The sequence below is a fragment of the Cannabis sativa genome, chromosome 9 (genome assembly GCF_029168945.1).
Source record: "Cannabis sativa cultivar Pink pepper isolate KNU-18-1 chromosome 9, ASM2916894v1, whole genome shotgun sequence".
In the NCBI taxonomy this organism is placed as follows: Eukaryota; Viridiplantae; Streptophyta; class Magnoliopsida; order Rosales; family Cannabaceae; genus Cannabis; species Cannabis sativa.
Genome location: NC_083609.1, coordinates 27,615,324 through 27,634,626, shown reverse-complemented (window position 1 = coordinate 27,634,626; position 19,303 = coordinate 27,615,324). Strand labels below are relative to the sequence as shown.

Below are 19,303 nucleotides of genomic sequence, written 5' to 3'. Positions count from 1 at the left end.
AGGAATAAAATTATCAAAAGCTTCTCGTCAGTATCCAGGCCTCAGGAAAATGGACAAGTAAAAGCCGTTAATAAAACCCTAAAGGATACTATCAAGAAGAAGTTAGACGCTGCCAAAGGCAGATGGGTTGACGAGCTACCTCAGGTGCTCTGGGCCCACAGAACTACCGAGAAAACATCCACGGGACACACTCCTTTCTCACTAGCATTTGCCTCAGAAGCAATGCTGCCTGTTGAAGTGAACATATCGACTCAGAGAAGAGAGTTTTATAGTCAAGAAAAAAACCAAGAACTTTTAAAATTGTCCTTGGATCTACTTGAGGAAAAACGAAATGAGTCACAAATCACCAACGCTGCATATCAACACCGAGTCACAAGATACTTCAACAAAAGAGTCAAGAAAAGACTGTTCAATGTTGGAGACTTGGTGTTAAGACGAGTCTTTGCAAATACGAGAAATGCATCAGCATGAGTGTTGAAACCGAATTGGGTCGCCCAATTAGTTACACTGCGGTCGCGGTAGTAAACGGGCTATATGTCGTATCCACAGGGAGGAAAAATACACTCAAAAGGACAGTTAGTAATTTTATGAGAATAAAATATGAACCTTGAATGTGATGAGAATATTGAGAAAATGATTTTTAAAAATTAAACAAGTAATTAAAACGAGAAGTGATCAGAAAATGATTATGGAAGACACAAGCTTTGTACATGCAATTATATTTTCCTAATAAAATTGATTCTTTAACCTCAACTATAATTCTACACCATTAATTATAGTTGGAAAATGTGTATGATTAAGCTTACTAGAAAAATATGTTCTCTAATTAAATTAATACTACTTCTAAAAATACTATCATATTATATAATTTAAATCGACAAAATACCACCGGCAAAATGCAGTAAAAATCATATAATATAATAAACACTCTAATAATTAATAGCCTAACTTACATAAGAAAAGCATGACTGAACTTATATAAAAGGTACTATTAAACTTAAAGTGCAATTAAGAAGAAGAGAAATTTAATATAACAAATGTGAAAATGAAGAACAAAGAGAATCAATATATTAGAAGAATAAAAATTGCATGAACTTACACTTGAGTCTTGCCAAAGAAATTAGCCTAAAAAAGGCATTGTCTTTACAGCAAAATTAATAAAACAAAATAAAGAAAGAAAGAAAAGACACAATTTTGGTATAATAACTCTAGGTAAAATCTGATGCCTTTTGCTTTCCTAAATGGTCCTATTTATAGAGCCTAATTGGCCCCATAACTTGCCAAACGTGTACTGTTTAGTGGGAAAGAAAATGACTCTTAAAATGAGCAAAGTGGTTAATTGACGTCATCTTGCAAAGAGTGGGGAAATATCTTGAACCACATGCTCTTGTTGGTGAAGAAAATGGAAGAAAGCGGACACATGGCGTGCTCAGAGTGAAAGTTGATGTTGGGTAATGGATTAGCAGATACTGGGAATAAGATGTGGGCCGATTGGTGTGATATGGCATCCATACTGTGCAATAGTTCCATTGACAAACATTTATATAATAATATTAATTATAGTTGTTTGAAATTGGATTCATGGCACGTGATGATGATGATTGGGCCTTCTTGGACTTCAAGTGAGAAGATCAAATTAATTTGATAAAACAAGGATAGGATTGATGAAGTTGGGCTTTTCTTATTTTTCATTTACACCACTTTGCTCAAAATCTGAAAAGTAACATAAAAATAAAAGTACATTAAATATTTTCAATTGAAATAATTTTACAATTAAAATGATGAAATATTTAATTTAAATTAATTTTATGTCCATAATTAAGGCCTTAAAACATACAAATTTGAGCATTAATCATAACCCCCAACTAGCTTATTGCTAGTCTCTAGCAATTCAAGCGAAGAAAAATAATGTCAACATAATATTTTTAGGTCAAATTTTTTGAAAAATAACACAAATATTCAAATAAAATGTTAGTAACAAGCCAATAAAAATTTTACAGAACTACCTTGAATAAATCTAGAGTTGTGAGTGTGTGCACCAAACCTGAACCTTCTTACCACAAAGCATAGTACATAAATACTTTCGAAAAATGTACCAAGTGAAAGTCTCAACTCCATTAGCCTCACAGGTCATTGAAAATATTTATTCATGGCTAAAGATTTCACTCATGGAGTTGGAAATTGAAAAGTGAGCACTCGAATGAATATGACAATATTAGGACAAATAATTAAATAAATATTGAAACGAAGATAGATTATGAATTATTTGGACAAACCACCATAAGAGTACCACAAACCAGCTTTTCGAGATTTTTTTAAACGAAAATAGATAATCTTTTACATTTATTCTAGAAGCCAAAACAAATAAAAAAAATGAAATACTACAAACCTTTTTTTTTTCTTTTCTTTTCTTTTTTTTTTTCTTTCTTTCTTTCTTTTTTTTTTTTTTTTAACAAGAGACAACATGTAATAATGGAAATGTTGCTCTTGTATTTCCTTTTTTTTTTTTTTTGCACATAAGGAAAATAATTACACAAAGGCTCCTTAATAAGATTTGTCTATAAAAAAACTTATCCCTTAAAGCATAATCCAATCAAACCCTAGTACCATGTCCAAAATAATTATAACCGTTTCTCAGAATCAATAAAAATTCAAAAGTTGTTTTCTCAAATCTCGCCACTCACAAAAACATGAACACTTAAACTTGGTAGCTTTTCTAAGCAAATATGTGCTAACAACCATCTTACCACAAAGTTTGGCATGTGCATTTTGTAACTCTAGAAAAATTCTAAGTAACAAAGATAGCAAAAATTGGCTTAAAAATAACATTTTACAAGAATAAATGAGTAATTTTTTGAAAAATTTGACCATGAAAATATTAATATGAAAAAATTAAGAAACATGCTTGAATATGCTCACGACCCCAACTAAAATCAGACAGTGTCCTCAATGTCTAAAGATATAAAAATTAAAAGAATAGGGAAAGAGAACACCTGGAGAGCAAGCAACCATGGATAGCAGCGATATTGATCCTCGAAAAAACAAAACAAAAACAAAGGAAATAAATAGTGAATAAAATATAAACATAAACAGAAATAGAAACAACCTGATCATTCTGGGTAGGCCAGAGTCACAAAGGTGTTCTCCTCAGGTAAGCCTACCCTCTTACCAGAATTTGTCAATATCGCACATGGACCCGAAGAAGCGTTTCATAGATCGGGTCTGGAATCGCAAATTCTCATATTGCGACGGTGATGCTTCATCTTGGGACATCTCAAGGATGGAAGAAACATTAGCTTCCTCAGGTGGATAAAGCATATTTTCAGTATCAAAGTCATGGAGGAGATCATTTAAAGAATCAGAATCATCATCCAAAAGAACTTCCTCCTCAACAATTGTGTCTATCACATCAGTATGATAGCAATCTTCCTCCTCGTCTGGTGGTTGTTTCGCAACATGAAAAATGTTGACCTCCATAGTCATATTCCCGAAAGATAATTTCATGAGACCATTCCTACAGTTAATGAGAGCATTGGCTGTTGCGAGGAAAGGCCTACCGAGAATGATGGGAATTTTTGGCTCAGTAACCTCATACTGAGTGTCCAAAATCAAAAAGTCAGCGGGGTAATAGAATTTTCCAACTTTAATCAAGACATCTTCAACTATTCCTCGTGGCTTTTTAATTGAGCGGTCAGCCAATTGTAGCACCACAGATGTGGGCTTGATTTCTCCTAAGCCTAGTTGCAAGTAAATTGAATAAGGCATGAGATTAACACTTGCGCCTAAGTCTAGGAGAGCTTGACCAAATCCTTGTGTCCCAATTTGGCAAGCGATTGTAGGACAACCTGGATCTTTGTATTTGATCGGTATCTTTTGTTCAATCACCGCACTTACTTGTTCTGTCAAGAATGCAGTTTTCTTGACATGGTGTTTTCTTTTCATGGTGCATAAATCCTTGATGACCTTGGCATATGCTGGTACTTGTTTGATCACATGCAAGAGAGGAAGGTTGATCTTCACTTGTTTTAAATTTTCTAGGATTTCACCATGATTTTCCAGTACCTTCCTAGAAGATTTCAAAGCCTGAGGGAAGGGCACCTTCACTGGAGGGTTCTGTGGCATATTAGCATCTAGAGCAGGCATTGGTACACTAGTGGTCTTAGGTAATGGTGATACTGTACTTTGACCACTTCGAGTAGTTATGGCATTAACCCCCTTAAGATTAGACTCTGAAGAAGTAGAGGTTGTGCCATTTGTTTCCCTTTGGGAGTGATTAGAGGTTGAGCGGGAAGCTTACCACGCTCTTGAATGGCTGAAGAATCATTTAACTTTGTTAATTGAATCTTTATGTCCTTCAATTCCTCTATCACCTGAGCAAAATAAGTCCTGAACTCTAGTTGAGAGTCTGCGAGAATTTTCATGGAATTCTCAAGAGAATTATTTTGTTGAACAGGTTTCCATTGGCTCCCAGATGCTTGATTTTGACTTGTATCCTTCCAACTGAAATTGGGATGGTTACGCCAACCAGGATTGTATGTGTTGGAGTAGGCATTATAAGGCTTCTTGTAATCCCCTAAGGCATTACATTGTTCCTCATTTCCTCCCCTCAACATACTAAGACTAGGGCACTCTTGTGGTTGATGATCAGTCCCTCCACAAATGAAGCATGGTTCTTGCTTTTCCACTTTTACAGCCATCTGGAGTGCTTTACCTTCTTGAGTTTTGAAAGCCTCAAATTGTTTTTTCAAAGCTTCAAGTTGAGCTTTCACACTGTCCTCCTCCTTCAATTGGTAGACTTCGGCTGTTCGTGGCTTGTCCGTAGGACTTGGCGCACTCCATGTGTATGATTTTTCAGAAATTTCTTCAAGATATTCCAAAGCTTCTTTGGGATCTTTCTGTAGGAAGTCGCCATTGCACATCATTTGTACGAATTGTCTTTTGTCGGCTGTGAGACCGTGGTAGAAATAGCTGACGAGACGCCAACTTTCGTATCCATGATGTGGGCACTTGCCCATCAAATCTTTAAACCTCTCCCAGACCTGATAAAACGTTTCATGGTCCTTTTGGGTGAAGGTAGAGATTTGCCTCTTAAGGCTGCTGGTCTTATGGGGTGGAAAAAATTTAGAGAAAAATACTTTTGTCATTTCATCCCATGTCCCAATAGACCTTGGCCTTAAGGAATACAACCAGCTTTTGGCTTTATCCTTGAGTGAGAAAGGAAAGAACTTCAATCTCACCAAGTTAATGATGTCAGCTTGGTTGTTGAATGTGGCCACCACCTCTTCGAAGGCCTGAATATGCACATATGGATTCTCATTTTCCATACCATGAAAGGTTGGTAAAAGTTGAATCATGCCAGGTTTGAAATCGAAGTTGGGCATATTCATGGGATACATTATGCATGAAGGTGTGGCCGTACGCGTAGGATGTAGATAATCCTGTAGCGTTCTTGGTTGGATTTCCTGTTGTTGAGCCATCATTGGCAGTGCAGGAAGTATGGGTGATGGTGGTGAATGAGAATGAGTGGAAGAAGACGATTTAGGAGAGTTTTTTAAAATTTTAATTTGTTGTTTTACAAATCTCCCTAATCTGTCTCTATTTCGTGACATTCACTTTTTTTTTTTAATTTTTTTTGTGTGTATTTTCACTTGTTAAATAATGTAAATTACAACTATGTAATAATGCAAGGGTATTCACACAAGATATTCCCAGGCCGATTGGGAAGGTTGTCAAGGTACCGCTTCGTCCCACACTTTTACTAGAACTCCCCGGGGTTGCTAGAAAGTGTAGAGGGTACTCTACCACAAACCTTTAAAGCTAATCTTTCTTAGACAGAATAATCTCAGTTTGTACCACTTTTACCATTACACAATTGGGTTTACACTAAAAAGTTTATGAAAATATTTTATGCACAACTTTTTTTTTAGCCTAAAGGGTAAAAGTCTACAACTAACCTAAAATAAATAAATAAAAAAAAATGGCTAATCCTAAAAAAAGAATAATACAAAATAAAATAATGTAAAAAAAAAATTAACACCCTAATATAGTAGCAAAATAATAAATACAACTAACAAATAAACTAAAAAAATTAAACTGCTTGCTTTTTTTTTTTTACTAAAAGAGTAAATAATAATAATAATAATAATAATAATAATAATAATAATAATAATAATAATATATAATAATTTTTTTTTAATCTATATATAACTTAAAAAAAACTAAATTATATTATATTAACTAAAAAGTTTTTTTTTTTTTTGATGTAAACAAATAAAGAGAGACAAAAAAAAAATTAAAAAAAAATAAAATTACTATACTAACCTCTTGTAGCGCAGAAACCTCCCCGGCAACGGTGCCAAAAATTGATGTCGCCCAATTAGTTACACTGCGGTCGCGGTAGTAAACGGGCTATATGTCGTATCCACAGGGAGGAAAAATACACTCAAAATGATAGTTAGTAATTTTAGAGAATAAAATATGAACCTTGAATGTGATGAGAATATTGAGAAAATGATTTTTAAAAATTAAACAAGTAATTAAAACGAGAAGTGATCAGAAAATGATTATGGAAGACACAAGCTTTGTACATGCAATTATATTTTCCTAATAAAATTGATTTTTTAACCTCAACTATAATTCTACACCATTAATTATAGTTGGAAAATGTGTATGATTAAGCTTACTAGAAAAATATGTTCTCTAATTAAATTAATACTACTTCTCAAAATACTATCATATTATATAATTTAAATCGACAAAATACCACCGGCAAAATGCAGTAAAAATCATATAATATAATAAACACTCTAATAATTAATAGCCTAACTTACATAAGAAAAGCATGAGTGAACTTATATAAAAGGTACTATTAAATTTAAAGTGCAATTAAGAAGAAGAGAAATTTAATATAACAAATGTGAAAATGAAGAACAAAGAGAATCAATATATTAGAAGAATAAAAATTGCATGAACTTACACTTGAGTCTTGCTAAAGAAATTAGCCTAGAAAAGGCATTGTCTTTACACCAAAATTAATAAAACAAAATAAAGAAGAAAGAAAGAAAAGACACAATTTTGGTATAATAACTCTAGGTAAAATCTGATGCCTTTTGCTTTCCTAAATGGTCCTATTTATAGAGCCTAATTGGCCCCATAACTTGCCAAACGTGTACTGTTTAGTGGGAAAGAAAATGACTCTTAAAATGAGCAAAGTGGTTAATTGACGTCATCTTGCAAAGAGTGGGGAAATATCTTGAACCACATGCTCTTGTTGGTGAAGAAAATGGAAGAAAGCGGACACATGGCGTGCTCGGAGTGAAAGTTGATGTTGGGTAATGGATTAGCAGATACTGGGAATAAGATGTGGGCCGAGTGGTGTGATATGGCATCCGTACTGTGCAATAGTTCCATTGACAAACATTTATATAATAATATTAATTATAGTTGTTTGAAATTGGATACATGGCACGTGATGATGATGATTGGGCCTTCTTGGACTTCATGTGAGAAGATCAAATTAATTTGATAAAACAAGGATAGGATTGATGAAGTTGGGCTTTTCTTATTTTTCATTTACACCACTTTGCTCAAAATCTGAAAAGTAACATAAAAATAAAAGTACATTAAATATTTTCAATTGAAATAATTTTACAATTAAAATTATGAAATATTTAATTTAAATTAATTTTATGTCCATAATTAAGGCCTTAAAACATACAAATTTGAGCATTAATCAGGGTCCAAATGTCATCGAAGCAGTAACTGGAGTCGGAGTCTATAAATTGTCTCGACTTGATGGCTCGCTAATAAAAAACTACTAGAACGTAGAACATTTACGACCCCACTATCAATAAATAAATAATGTAACTCACATTATTGATGTAAGCTTTAAACTTCAGTTATGAATAAAGAGAATCATTTATATTAAGTAATTACGAAGTTTCGTTCTTTAAAATTACTTAAGGGGCATTTATGTATGACTAACCGGAAGTTATCTGGAAATACATTGTATAATGCAAACCCGCCATTTAATTTTTTTTTTTTTTTGAAATTCAAAGGTTCTCGACTAAACCTCTTTGACGAAAGTGGAGTCGAACTATTATAACTATCTGACCAAACCTTTTTGACGAGAAAGGGGTCGAATCATTGTAACACATTGATCAAACCTTTTTGACGAAGAAAGGATCAAACAACATTAATTTTTTATTATAACCTATCTGACGGGAGAGGAAAATCAAAAGTTATAACTCGCGTATAAAACTAAATACTAACGGTTCTCGCAAGCTAGGAAAGTACTAAACGAGGCATCACGATGCCTTGATAAAAGTACTTAAACCTAGAAAATCGATAGATAATATAACTATTCATGCGAGCAAATTAAAAATATACAAAGTGATAAAATCCTTAAAGTATATTTAAGTTTGCTTAAGGCAGATTATAACTGCAATTGTGAGGCAGAATTGACAACCGCTCGAAAATCATAAAGTTTGGTAGATTACTAACTACTTTTACAAGAAGATTACGAACAATGGAGAAACCCAAAAATGTTGTATATTCGATCAAAATATAGTTGTTTACATTGTGAATAAAAATGCAAGCAAATACAATTGTATTAAGTTCGAATGAAAACAGCACAAGGCATTTAAGATAAGAAAAACCTAAGACTGGTTACAAACTTGTCTTTACAAAAATGCCACTAGGGGCAAACCATTAAGTCATTCTCTTAAACAAAGGATGAGAGGGGAAGCCAATAAACTCAAGAAAGACCGTCTGCATATAGCTTAAAAAAGATTATCTACATGTAACTCGAAGACAGAGTGACTACACATAGCTTGAGAAAGACCGGCTACACGTAGAGAGCCTTGATCTCTGCACAGGCCTCATTCCCCTCATCATCAGAAGATCCCATTTCCTGAAGCTGAGATCTATTTTCCAGCCTCAGGAAATTTCTCAACATTGAAGAGAGGCTGACGCAAAGATCTCCTGGCACAGGTTAGGGTCTCGGGTTGGCTGGATTCTCTAATAGAAACCACGTCAACTTCCTTCCCAGATCCACCTAAAACCATGCCAATCTTGCTCTGGAATTTTTCACCAGCTTGAGGAGGATCTTTGAGATTGCTCACAAGATCTATACCCTCTAGGATCACTTGTGAGGATCGGCCATGGCAGGTCACGGGGTTCCCCTGGTTTGGATTGGTCAGAAGATCCTCAACCCTGGAATCCATTGTTTCCGGCTCCGGTAGAGGCTTGAAGTCTATAAGAACAAATGGAAAATGGTTGGTGCATCTAGGTATTATGAGTCTAGAAGGATACACTTCTAAACTCAGAAGAGACATTTTGGTAGGAAGGAAGTAATCCATTCTGAAAATGGATTTCACTAAAGAGCCAGAGGGTTGTGAAAAATGACCAGCATGAGCCCCCCTTTTATACACGAAGTTCGTTGACAAGAAAGCCAAAGATTGAGAAATCTAATGGTTGGGAATCGTGCAGAATATGAATAGGCAATTTATAATGATCTTCGAAACCATACAATCGCCAGAATCAAAGGAGGTGCCCTTTCCAAGAAAAGATTTTGGAAAAAATGCCCTATGTAATTATTAAAAAGCTCTTTTTACTAAAAAAAGAACTTTTTAAGGGGCAATTGTTATACCTGAAATTCGGCTGGAAGACACGTGTCAAGGTAAAGGGAATGTGAATCGGTGTCATAACTTTTTATGGAATAACTCATTAATTGCATAAGTATCAGAGTATATTTGTAACCCGCTGATTGTAAGGTCTTAGGCGAGGAATTAATGTACGAACTGGTACTTAGTGTATTAACAAGAAACCATATATCGCTAAAGGAGAATAGCGAGGCACCGGAGAAAGTAACACATACCTTTGCTTGCAATAAGCAAACTAAGTGTAAAAGTCGGATCGACTCGAAGAATAAGAATGCGAGATGACCATCTCGCTACGAGGAAGCTTCCTATAGTTCCATCCAACTAACAGGAGCGAGGCTCATCACCCTGGCAAGTCAGAAGATTCCTGTATACCCGCGATCGACGTAAGACATATCTTGTCGACCTCAGAAAGAAGAATGGTTCTAGCTCGCCATTGGGATCACTACAATCAAGTTTCTATCGAGACATCTCTAGATTCAGCAATTAAAGACGTGTTTAATACACGATATGTTTGACCCAGTAAAAGCAAGAAAATCATAGCTAAATGATTTTCAAAATTATGCACCGCATTTACATTTTATGATATGTAATCAGATCCCACGATTTAAGGGATAATGATTGTAATCATATTTTGGTCAATTTTGTAATTAACTGCCACTTTACAATTATAAATAATGGCAAATAATCTCAAAAAAGGGACGAAAAAACTTTTATACAAGAGGCCCTAAAAAAATACTCAGAAATCTGAATAAGATTTACTTGTGGACTATGCAGAATTTTAACTGCAAAACCACGTAAAAAACTCAGTGTTCATATTTTATTTTTCTATAGCTTTTATTATTTCTGTGTTGAATTATCATTGTGAGGCTCAAATTTGGTTAACAAAAGTCTGCGTTAAAAAGAAGGTAGTCAAGATTTGGTAGAATTAGCATCTTGTATTTCTTTATGGTTGAGTAGATATATTTTCCCCTCAAAAACTTCTAGAAGAACAATTCAAAGCGCCATGTTTCCATTGGTCTGCAGACTCACTTACGGGAAACACTTTCCTCTAGGAGCTGCGTATCTTGGAATTTTGTATCATAACCTCGATTCCATTATTACTGATGCCAATTCTTATAGTAAAAATAAGGAGGTGATAAGTTCAATAGATGCATGTTTCCTTCAAATGTTCATTTGGGAGCATTTTTCAAAGCTTGCACCTCTTTGCAAGTCACTGCAACTTGGAGAACCCCGTCCTTGGGCATGGGTAAGTTCGAAGTGTTGAAAAACCTTGTGTAATGTTACAAAGGATGTTTCGAATTTTACGTTTCGCCCTTACCTTACCAATATTTGTACCTATTTCACCCTCGATATGTATCCAGGAAGTGTAGTACCACTGACATATGAGGTTTGTTCTTCTTTCACTACTTCTGCTGGGGAAGCAAGATTTTGGTTTGTTGTTTGCCTTCCCTGATCAGTGTTATGTCTTCAAGATGATTCGAAATCTTTATCTTGGTCATTTGTTTCATATCGCTCTGATCGTGTAAATAGACAATTTGGGTTTGATCAACATGTTCCTCATGATCGGAAGATAGGGGATTTAGAAAAAACAAAACAATCATGTTTGTTGGGTTCCTTCCAACTCTCAAAGCGATCTCACGACACATTTTGACTACCCAGTAAAGAAAGAGAAGGTGGGGTTTCTGTTTAATTTGTTAACATTTGGATGCGGCATCATTGTACTAGATTAATCAGTCGAGGTGAGGCTTATGACCGAGAGAAAGACGTGGGTCCATCGTCAAGTATCTCCTCACTTGCTCCTCTTCTCTTAATAATGCCAAATCTTTGATAATTTATACAAGATAATATGACTTTGCTGTTGAAAACAGGGGTGTATGTTCCTTCGCAAAAGTCGCCTCCTTTAGCACCCCATGAACTCTGTTTAGTTGATGAACGTCATACTTCTGCCAATCTTAATATCGGGTCCATAGAAGATGATGTAATGGTAGCTTTAATGGGTAAACCTTCTGACGCTTTGGGTGGTAACTCTCACAGGAATGATGTTGCAGTTCGACCAAACTCTGAACCACGACCCTTCCATTGTTCAGGAACTAATGGTGACAGCGATGCTACCACAAACTTGGTTAGTATATATATATTTTGCTTATGGTTATTTGTTCGTAGTCTTCACCATATCTATAATTTTATATTTATTATTTTTTTTCATTACATATCCTTTTCTCTAATTTCAAGGTCATTACAAGATACCCACTTGTCCCTTCTTCTGGTAGCAGCACAATTTAAAGTACTATCACACATGAATTAGCTCCCACAATTGCGCCTTTAAAGGTATGGAAGTCTTCTAAGTATATATATTTTATGTATATGTGTAGTATAGTATGGATACTTACATATGTATGTATATTGTGCAGACAACCGGATTTGTAGGTTTCTCTAGAGCTCTCAATCTGTTTTCTCTATCTTAGACGCATGCCACAGACACTGATCGAAGCACTCATGAACTGTGCTTGCCAACTCCTCCAAGCGGTCTTTTAGATGCTAGCTCGACGCATGTAGGATTGGAGCATAGTGAAGACTTAACAACATTAGTAGGAAGAGACACAATTTATTTGTCATCATATGAGCCTCAAGCATCACAATTTTATTTACGTTATACTTCAATGGATAAAGACTTTGCGTCCTTCTTCAAAGGTCTTTTCCAGTATGAAAAAGTACTTTTTATTCAACTGAGTACTCCTGTGCTACCGTTGCTCCAGTTTGAATACGTAGTTTCAGAGACATATTGCTCTTTATTGTCAGAGAATTGGAGAATATTGTGTCTTGTGTTTCCAAAGCAGCCCTCTATATTAAAAAAATTGATAGAGTCCTACCTCGAGACTGTTCGGTCATCCATTCGTCATCGTCAGTTGCTAGAAGAGCTTAATACCCTGCGCGAAGCATGTAACGACTTGGATCATAAGATAGAAAATTTGGCAGAGCATATAAGAGATCGCGACTCTCCACCACGTACTTGGACTCATGTTCCTTTATGATTTAGGGGTGTAGATCCCCTTTTTTTCTTGTAGTCTCTTTTAGTTTTGGTATAAATGTTTTTTTTTTATATATATGTGTGTATTAATTTCTTTTCATTTTTACAAATATGGGAATATTATATATATTTTTTTGTAAAACTTCTAGAAAAGATAAAAGAAAAAAAATAAAATAGAAATTAATACATATGATTTAAACATTTTATTTAAGAAAAATAACTTCATGCCATACACAATGGTAACAAGAGTAGTGAGGTAATTATAAGATTTCATTATCCAAGGTTTGGACTTTTATTTATTGTAGTCATAACTTAAGAAAAGTATTTCTTAATGTATTTTATATTAGTAACAGGGAGTGTCATTCCTGTGTTAGTATCTAAGAGCGTGCAGTAGCCACTGCCTTTTATCTCTTTGATAATATATGGTCCTTCCCAATTCGATACAAACTTAGTTGCATGCATTCCTCGCATCACATGGTCTACAGCTTTCAGAACCATATAACCTTCTTGGAACGTCCTTGGTCGTACAAGTTTGTCATATGCCCAAGATACACGTCGTTGGTATTGCAGCAAATTATTTTGGGCTTTTCCCGACGTTCATCAATTAATTCCAATTCTTCTAACCGTGCTTGGTGTACATCCATTCCCGCAGACATGGCTAGCCTAGTTGACGACACAGCTATTTCGACATGCAATATTGCTTCAGATTAGGGGTGTGCATCAAACCGCTCAAACCGTTCAAACCGCCCGCACCGCAAAAAAAATGTGGTTTGAAATTCTTCGCGGTGCGGTTACGATTTGAATTTTTCCCAAACCGCGCGGTGCGGTGCGGTTTGCGGTTTTGAATTATTAAACTGCGATTCAAACCACACCGCATCGCATGTTTTCAAATTTCAATTTTCATATTTATTTAATTAAGCCCACATATGAGCCCAACCCAAGCCCATAAATCTTAGGGCAAAATCCATAACATTTCACAAACCCTCTCTTCTTAGCAACAAACCCAAGCCCATACATGTGTATTGAAATTTGGAGTTGGAAGTTTGTGTTTGTTTTATTTTTAATAAAGTATGTTAGTTGTACATTTATATTATTGGTTGAATTTAATTAGTTTCAAGTTTGTTATTTTGATTTAGGTGTGTTGTTGAAACTTTTAAAAAATTATTGACTTGTTGTTGTTATAACTTTTATTAGTCTCAAGTTTGTTGTATTTTCTTAAGTATTTTGGAATAATTATATTAATGATAGTATAATTATTTTATGATGATTTCAAAAAAAAATTTGAGATAGTTCAAACCGCAGAAACCGCACCGCACCGCATCATTTTTTCCGGTGCGGTTTTTGCGGTTTTTAAGTATCGCAGTGCGGGTGCGGTTTGGCAAAATTGGAAAAACCGCATGTGCGGGTTGGTTTGAAAAAATAGTTAAAAACCACACCACCCGCACCGCGAACACCCCTACTTCAGATTTATACACTAAGGAGAACGGTGTAAACCTTGTAGACCCACGTTTTGAGGTACAATAGGCCCATAGAGCCAGTGGAATAAATTCATGCCAAATTGTGGGACTGTCATATACCATACGACTTGATACCCACAATAATAGTTTATTAAATGCTTCAGCTATGCCATTTCATTGCGGGTAGTACCTGGTTGATTTCCCATGGAAAATTTGATAATCTTCTAGTAACTTTGTTGTTGCTTTGCCGGTGAATGGTGTGCCATTATCTGACAAGATTCTTTTTGGAATGCCAAATCGACAAATAATGTGTTCCAAGATGAAAGTGGCCACAACTTCTGTAGAGGCCTTTTTTCAATGGGATTGCTAGGGATGTAAACGGGGCAGGGTGGGTGCGGGGATTGCTCCCCCACCACCATACCCGCTTCTTAAATTCACCCCCATACCCGCCCCAATACCCATTTAAATTAAAGCGGGGCTGGGGTAGGAATTACCTGACGGGGGAAGGATTCCCATCGGGTACCCATTACATATATATTTTTGAAAAAAAATGATGTCTCAAAGAGAATTAAAAAAATAATCATAAAAACTTAGTAAAATAATAAACTTAAGTGGAATAGTGTGTATAGTAAAAAAAAAAGGTATAATCAATAAAAAGCCTAAAGCATGAAGTTATTTTAATTATAGTAGTTATGATTTTAAAACTTAAATATATACATATATCATATTAGGGTGGCTTTGGGGCGAGTATCTATTCCCCTGTCCCGTCCCGTTTCCGACTCAGGTATGAATTTTTAAACCCATACCTACCCCCGCCCACGAAAGTCAACCCCCGTACCCGCCCCATTAGGGACGGGTACCTGCGGGTACCCGAACCCGCAGGTATAATTGTCTTCCCTAGGGATTGCTTCTGACCATTTAGGAAACACTCTATTGCAGCTAAAATCCAAATTCTTCCCTCAGATGGTGGCGAGATTGGACCTATGAGGTCCGTAGCCCAAGTGTGAAAAGGCCAAGGGGTGGTGATGGATTGGAGAGGGATAGCTGGCGCATGGATTTTGTCTCCAAAAATTTGGCATTTTTGACACTCTTTTGCAAATTTCATGGCATCTGCTTCCATGGTTGGCCAATAATATTCTATACGAACAATTTCCTCATATAATTTTCTTCCTCCTTGATGTTGACCACAATCCCCGCGATGGACTTCCTCCATTACTTCATTAGCTTCTTCCTTGCAAATGCAACGCAACAACTTCCCATTGAATCCTTTGCGGTAGAGGCCATCATCTTTTTGTTGGAATTTATTTTACCAGGATCTTAGATCTACTCACAAGTATGTTATTTAACACCATAAATACGAACTTTCTAAAACGATAATTAAACACATATAAAGTTAAGAAAACCTTACATTGGTTGCAGCAGAATAATGTCTCCTTCCACTAAGATCTCTAACCCTTGTATCCTTTCTGTCGCAGAGTATTATCAAGATCTGAGCCCGAATGTCCTTCTCTTTGTGTGTGATCCTTCAGAGTCTTCCAATCTATGATTGAGGTACCACTTGCTGTGTGTGGGCACTACTCTATCACTGAGGGTTTCGAAATTATGAAGAGGAAAAGAGAGAGGGATTAGTTCGGCTATAGAGAGAAAAGTGGAAGGCTCAGTTTTTTTGAAAAAGTAATTTTCTGACAGAAGGCTTGAAAACTTGTTAAAAACTTGTTATTTGACTGAGCCATCACTTTCTATTTATAGGCAACTACTAGGTTTAGGTTAGTAATTATTTGGCATTAAAATAATGAAAATATCAATTTGAAAAACCTGCTTAAGTGGCCGGCCAAGGTGTCTATTGGACCTCACTTGGTTTTTGCAGTTTTCACAATTTTTATTTCTATTTTCTCAAAAACGCCAATTTTCTAATTCTAACCTTTTAAATGCCAAAACTAATTATTTAATAACTAAAATAGATTATTAAATAATATTGTCATTTAATTTAATTATTAATTAGACATATAAAGTCTCTTAATTAATAAATAAACCTAGAATCTCTTTTCTTTACAATTTCACCCATGCTTAGTGAAAATTCACAAATTAGACATAGTCTAACTTTAGAATTATAATTGATTAATCACAAATCAATTATTGAGTCTTACAAGAAGTATAGTCTCAACTAGAATGGGGATCATGGATCTATATGCTGAGCTTCCAATAAGTGAGCCGAATTTACTAAGTAAATCCCTGCTTATTAATTCCTCGTTGAATCCACTCTTAAAACTTATAGAATTGCACTCTCAGACTTATATAGAGCATATTATATGTTCCACGATATAGATATGCTATCTCATTTAACCATTGTTATAATCTTAGTATGATCAAAGATCCTCTATATAGATGATTTACATCGAGATGGGATAATTTTACCGTTTTCACCCCTCAACGTATTTTGCCCCTTAAAACACTTAGCTACCTGTAAATGATGTTTAGTGATCTAAGAATTAGTCACTTAAACAAGAGCTCATCCATTTACTTCTATTTAGCTAAGCTCGAAGGGAATCATCACTTGACTTCTATACACCAGTAGAAGCTATAGATTCCATATTTATGTTCAGCACTCCCACTCAATCATACTATCATGTTCCCAAAATATACGTATCACCCTGACCCAAAAGTAGGCTTAACTAATAAATCAAAGAACATGATAGCACTCCTGAGTTGAGCCTAAGCATATCAGGATTTAGATTCTTTTAATCTTAAGATCAACTACTGATATTGACTAGGAAAGATATAACAGTAAGTTTATAATATCTTAACTAAGTTCAATATCGGTCCAGTCCAATGTATACTCCATACATTTGAAACTAGTATAGTTTACCAATGTCCTGGAAAGAACATAACACTTACTCCAATTGTAAGTACACATCATCGCTGATTATCACATCAGTGTAAATCCAAAATACTGTTGAAACAGGGACTTAGTCTTTTGACTCATATAATCACAATTACATTCTACTGTGTTGACGATACTGTAATTGTGAATAAACATATGATCTGGACTTAACAGATTTTGTGTGTAAATGTAATAAACATATTAAACCATTAGCATGTAAAATTCATGCAAACATAAATCACTTCAAATTTCTTATATTGATAACTAATCAGATTGTAAAGGGTTTTATTTAGGGCACAAAACCCAACAAACTCGCACTTGCACTAACATAAAACAAACTGTGCAAATAAATCAATCTGTTGTCTTGATCTTCAGATCAAGTGTAGTATATTTGAATCCAACCAAACTTCTAGAAACTAGTTCATAAAAATATTTATGAAACATCATTTACTATATGCTTTACTCATCAAGGGATACTGAAATCCTTACTATTTAAAGTACATCTGAATAAACAGAAGACATATCTCTCATATTTTAAAATATGGAATTGAGATAATACAACGTAGACTTTTCTTCAGTAAAATAACTTTCTGGTAATTTCGAATTTACAAAGTTATAAATCTTCTCTGGTAGAGCTTGAATTATTGTATAATAACTCCTCCACCCCCAGAGTAACCACCACCTCAAAGTTTTGAATGAGTTGGGGTAGATACAAGGATAACTAATATACAGTTCCTTAATATCTAACATATAGATCACTTTCATAAATCTTTCTTGAATATCTTCTAACGTTCCTTATTTGATTACATCTCAGATAGCTCCCACTCAATGGCAGATGTCTGGTTAAATAATACTTTTAACCTCTTATTATTTGGAGAGTTATCTAGTTGTGACTTATTGTATTAGTCTGAAACTTTAAGTTTCTTTTAAGACTAAATCATCAACATAGCATACTAGTATTTGAAGTGAAAAATACTTGCTAGAGATTAAGTAATCAAAATTAAGATACCATAAAATTTTATGAGGATTAAGAAATCTTGGCTCAAGTCATTCCAATAGACTGAACTAGAATTCTTTTATCTTATTCTCATAATTCTGATAAGTTATATCTATCCACATGAATGGTTAGATTTGCTTTTCAGTAGTGTTCTTAAGTTCCTATCACAAGTGTCAACCAAATGAAGATGGGTAAAGAATTTTAAAATTCTCCCACTCAATTAAGGTAGTGTGATACATTATCAAAGAACTTTTATAGGTATCATTATTTACTACAACAGTAAAACTAAATTGGAACATACAATCAAGATCAAGGATTTATACTGAAAATAGCTTATTCATTATATTACTTCCATGTTTAAAGAAAATATGTGTTACATAGGGTATTGTGGATAAATTCCACCCCTAAGTATATAGAGATTATGATCCACCCCTAAAGGTTATAAAGATCATGATTCTCTAAGTGTTATAGAGATTATGTGGAGTTGAATACAATCCAGAGTTCATTAGATATAAAAGATCGTTGAACTGCATTGTTTTCTTAACTTTTCTCCACCCCTATCAGATCAAAAGATCCTTTTATTAAACAAATTCTCAATAATTGTATTAGAATTAACAATTATTAATAAACATAGAAATAATTTCTAGTGTTTCTTTAATATAACTCTATGAAGAGTTGTAAATATTATAGAATTTGTATCAATAATAAAAACACTTACACATACAAACATATAAATATAATGTGGTAATTGTGGTTTAAGATAAAGTAAATGAAGCTCAATCTCATAAATTGCAATTTGTTTGAATAGAAAATAAAATATTATTAATAATAAAAAAAATGTATTGCAACAATATGAGAAAACAGGGATAAAAATCCATAACTAAAATTCGAAATCCAAATTGTCTTTAAACTAAAACAATTAATTCAAAAATAGATAAATGAGCTTCATCTTCATCTTGGACGGTCTTCACCCTTCTGTCCAACTTTCCGATCCAACTCACTAAGATAACATCTGAGTTCAAGTAGCTTGGCCTATAAGAAGAAGAAACAAATAAACAAAGTTAGTCCAGAATCAATAATCCAATAAACAAATAATTTCCAACAATTTAACCATTGTTATAATCTTATTGTGATCAAAGATCTGTTGGAAATTTATTTTACCAGGATCTTAGATCTACTCACAAGTATGTTGTTTAAACACCCTAAATATGAACTTTCTAAAACGATAAATTAAGCACATATAAAGTTAAGAAAACCTTACATTGATGCAGCAGAATT

At 34.4% G+C, this 19,303-nt stretch overlaps 2 protein-coding genes and 1 non-coding gene across 3 annotated transcripts; 1 reads left to right on the top strand and 2 right to left on the bottom strand.

The window, feature by feature from the left end:
* Window positions 1–3,165: 3,165 nt before the first annotated feature.
* LOC133031332 (uncharacterized) lies at window positions 3,166–4,143 on the bottom strand. The gene has a single exon (XM_061104814.1). The coding sequence runs from the start codon at window positions 4,141–4,143 to the stop codon at window positions 3,166–3,168; it is 978 nt and encodes a 325-aa protein (XP_060960797.1).
* Window positions 4,144–4,199: 56 nt separating this feature from the next.
* On the bottom strand, window positions 4,200–5,477 carry LOC115723851 (uncharacterized). The gene has a single exon (XM_030653316.2). It carries the CDS (start codon window positions 5,475–5,477, stop codon window positions 4,200–4,202), a length of 1,278 nt encoding a protein of 425 aa, XP_030509176.2.
* LOC115724230 (small nucleolar RNA R71) lies at window positions 4,990–5,096 on the top strand. Its single transcript, XR_004013032.1, has one exon. It is a non-coding gene; the product is annotated as a small nucleolar RNA R71 (small nucleolar RNA).
* Window positions 5,478–19,303: the final 13,826 nt, after the last annotated feature.

What these genes read in the sequence shown, in the direction of transcription:
- LOC133031332 (XM_061104814.1), bottom strand. Translation starts at nt 4,143, where the DNA reads ATGCCTGCTCTAGATGCTAATATGCCACAGAACCCTCCAGTGAAGGTG.
- LOC115723851 (XM_030653316.2), bottom strand. Translation starts at nt 5,477, where the DNA reads ATGGCTCAACAACAGGAAATCCAACCAAGAACGCTACAGGATTATCTA.